At 33.5% G+C, this 1671-nt stretch overlaps 1 protein-coding gene across 1 annotated transcript in view; it reads right to left on the reverse strand.

Annotated features, from left to right (window-relative positions):
• LOC108743005 (dynein heavy chain 2, axonemal-like) overlaps positions 1–1133 on the reverse strand; it is a 65763-nt gene extending 64630 nt beyond the window's left edge. Inside the window, exon 1 of the mRNA XM_025979524.1 lies at positions 999–1133. Coding sequence (XP_025835309.1) covers positions 999–1080 — 82 coding nt within the window. The 5' untranslated portion in view covers positions 1081–1133. The remainder of the gene's footprint in view (positions 1–998) is intronic.
• Between the last annotated feature and the right edge of the window lie 538 nt (positions 1134–1671).

A 1671-nucleotide genomic window follows, 5' to 3' on the forward strand; every position in this document is an offset into this window, starting at 1 on the left:
TGAGCTTTTACCGGATAACACAACGATTAATTCGGAAGTCTACTGTCATCAGCTGGACAAACTGAATGATGCACTTCAACAGAAAAGGTCAGAACTAATCAACAGGAAAGGTGTAGTATTTCACCAAGACAACGTGAGACCTCACACAAGTTTGGTCACTCGCCAAAGGATTTTACAGCTTGAATGGGATACAATGCTACATCCACCATATTCTCCAGACCTGGCACCATCGGATTATTATTTGTTCCGGTCACTCCAAAACTTTTTAGACGTTAAAACCTTCACCTCAAATGAGGAGGTCAAGAACCTGTTTACAGGCACATAATAAATGCATTTATAGCTAATATCTCCAGCAAAATAGAAATTAAAACGTCAATATTAAAAAAAATGAGAATTTTTGATATTTTTTTTGCATTTTATTTTAGCCAAGAAAGTTCAACCGTTCGTTTGCGGCCCATATTGGAAATATTTTAATTTTCTACAACTTTTGCATTGTAATCGATCCATAGTTTTCGATGTAAATCGAAAAAACGAAATTCTTTACATTTTCTTTGGTTTTTCGATACCATTTGGTTTGACAAATAATTGAATGATATAATTTAGTGCATTTTGTTCCTGGATCGTTTCCTACAACTCTGCCTAGTTTGTTTCCATTTATAAAATATCGCATTTTGAAAGCACTATTCCCTGGCCTAATTATACATTTGTTTAATAAACTGTATAAATTATATATAATCTTATCAGACGGGTACGCATGATAACATTTTCTTTAACTGAAGTGGATTTGCACACTTATTTTAAGAAAGATGTTTGTTTACTTTCGTTACTAAAGTTGCTTTGCGGAATAGCAGTTCATTACCAAATACCACAAGAAATGCAAAAATATCTCAGTTTTACACCATTTATGAATTTAATAATTAAAGTTTAATAAAACATGATATTCTTATAATACGCTACCTACAAACATGTTCTCAACTTTTTAATTATAAATTTCATACCTGCATCCTCAGAATCAGACGAAAAGAGTGAATCATTTCGACGTCTAACAGACGCTGGTATCACAATCTTTTCTTCAGTCATTTTAACATTTTCTGATTAAGATATCGTAAAATGACATTTGCCCAATGATTTGTTAATAAATCGATAAAGATGTTTTCGTTGGCATAGTAATGCAAGGGTGGGCTGGATTCTCCTGGAAATATTTTCAGACAGAATGTGCTATGCATCTACCTCAAAGATTCGTTCGCGATTCCTAATAAATAAATAGCTCAATAGTCTAGGGTAGACACGGACAACCTTTATTTAACTCACGTTCAGATTAAAAATTTGTAAATGCTTCGCGCGCCAGAAGACCTATAAATTTTAGAAATTTCAAGGTTAAACAGGCATATAATGAAGATCAAGAATTGTATAGGGTTGTTCGGAAAGTCATTTCGTTTTTCTTTGTGGAAATGAAAGACAGTTTTCGGATAATAAACAAATACTTTATTAAATGATATATTGACCGTTCTGGTCCAACACCTTTTGCCGTCTTTCTGGTAGTAGCATAATTCCACGCTCATAAAATTTTTGGTCTTTGCTGGCAAAAAACTAATCGAGGAGGTTTTTGACCTCCTCATTTGAGGTGAAGGTTTTACCGTCTAAAAAATTTTGGAGTGACCGGAACAAATA

The sequence above is a fragment of the Agrilus planipennis genome, unplaced genomic scaffold (genome assembly GCF_000699045.2).
Source record: "Agrilus planipennis isolate EAB-ADULT unplaced genomic scaffold, Apla_2.0 scaffold428, whole genome shotgun sequence".
Taxonomy (NCBI): Eukaryota; Metazoa; Arthropoda; class Insecta; order Coleoptera; family Buprestidae; genus Agrilus; species Agrilus planipennis.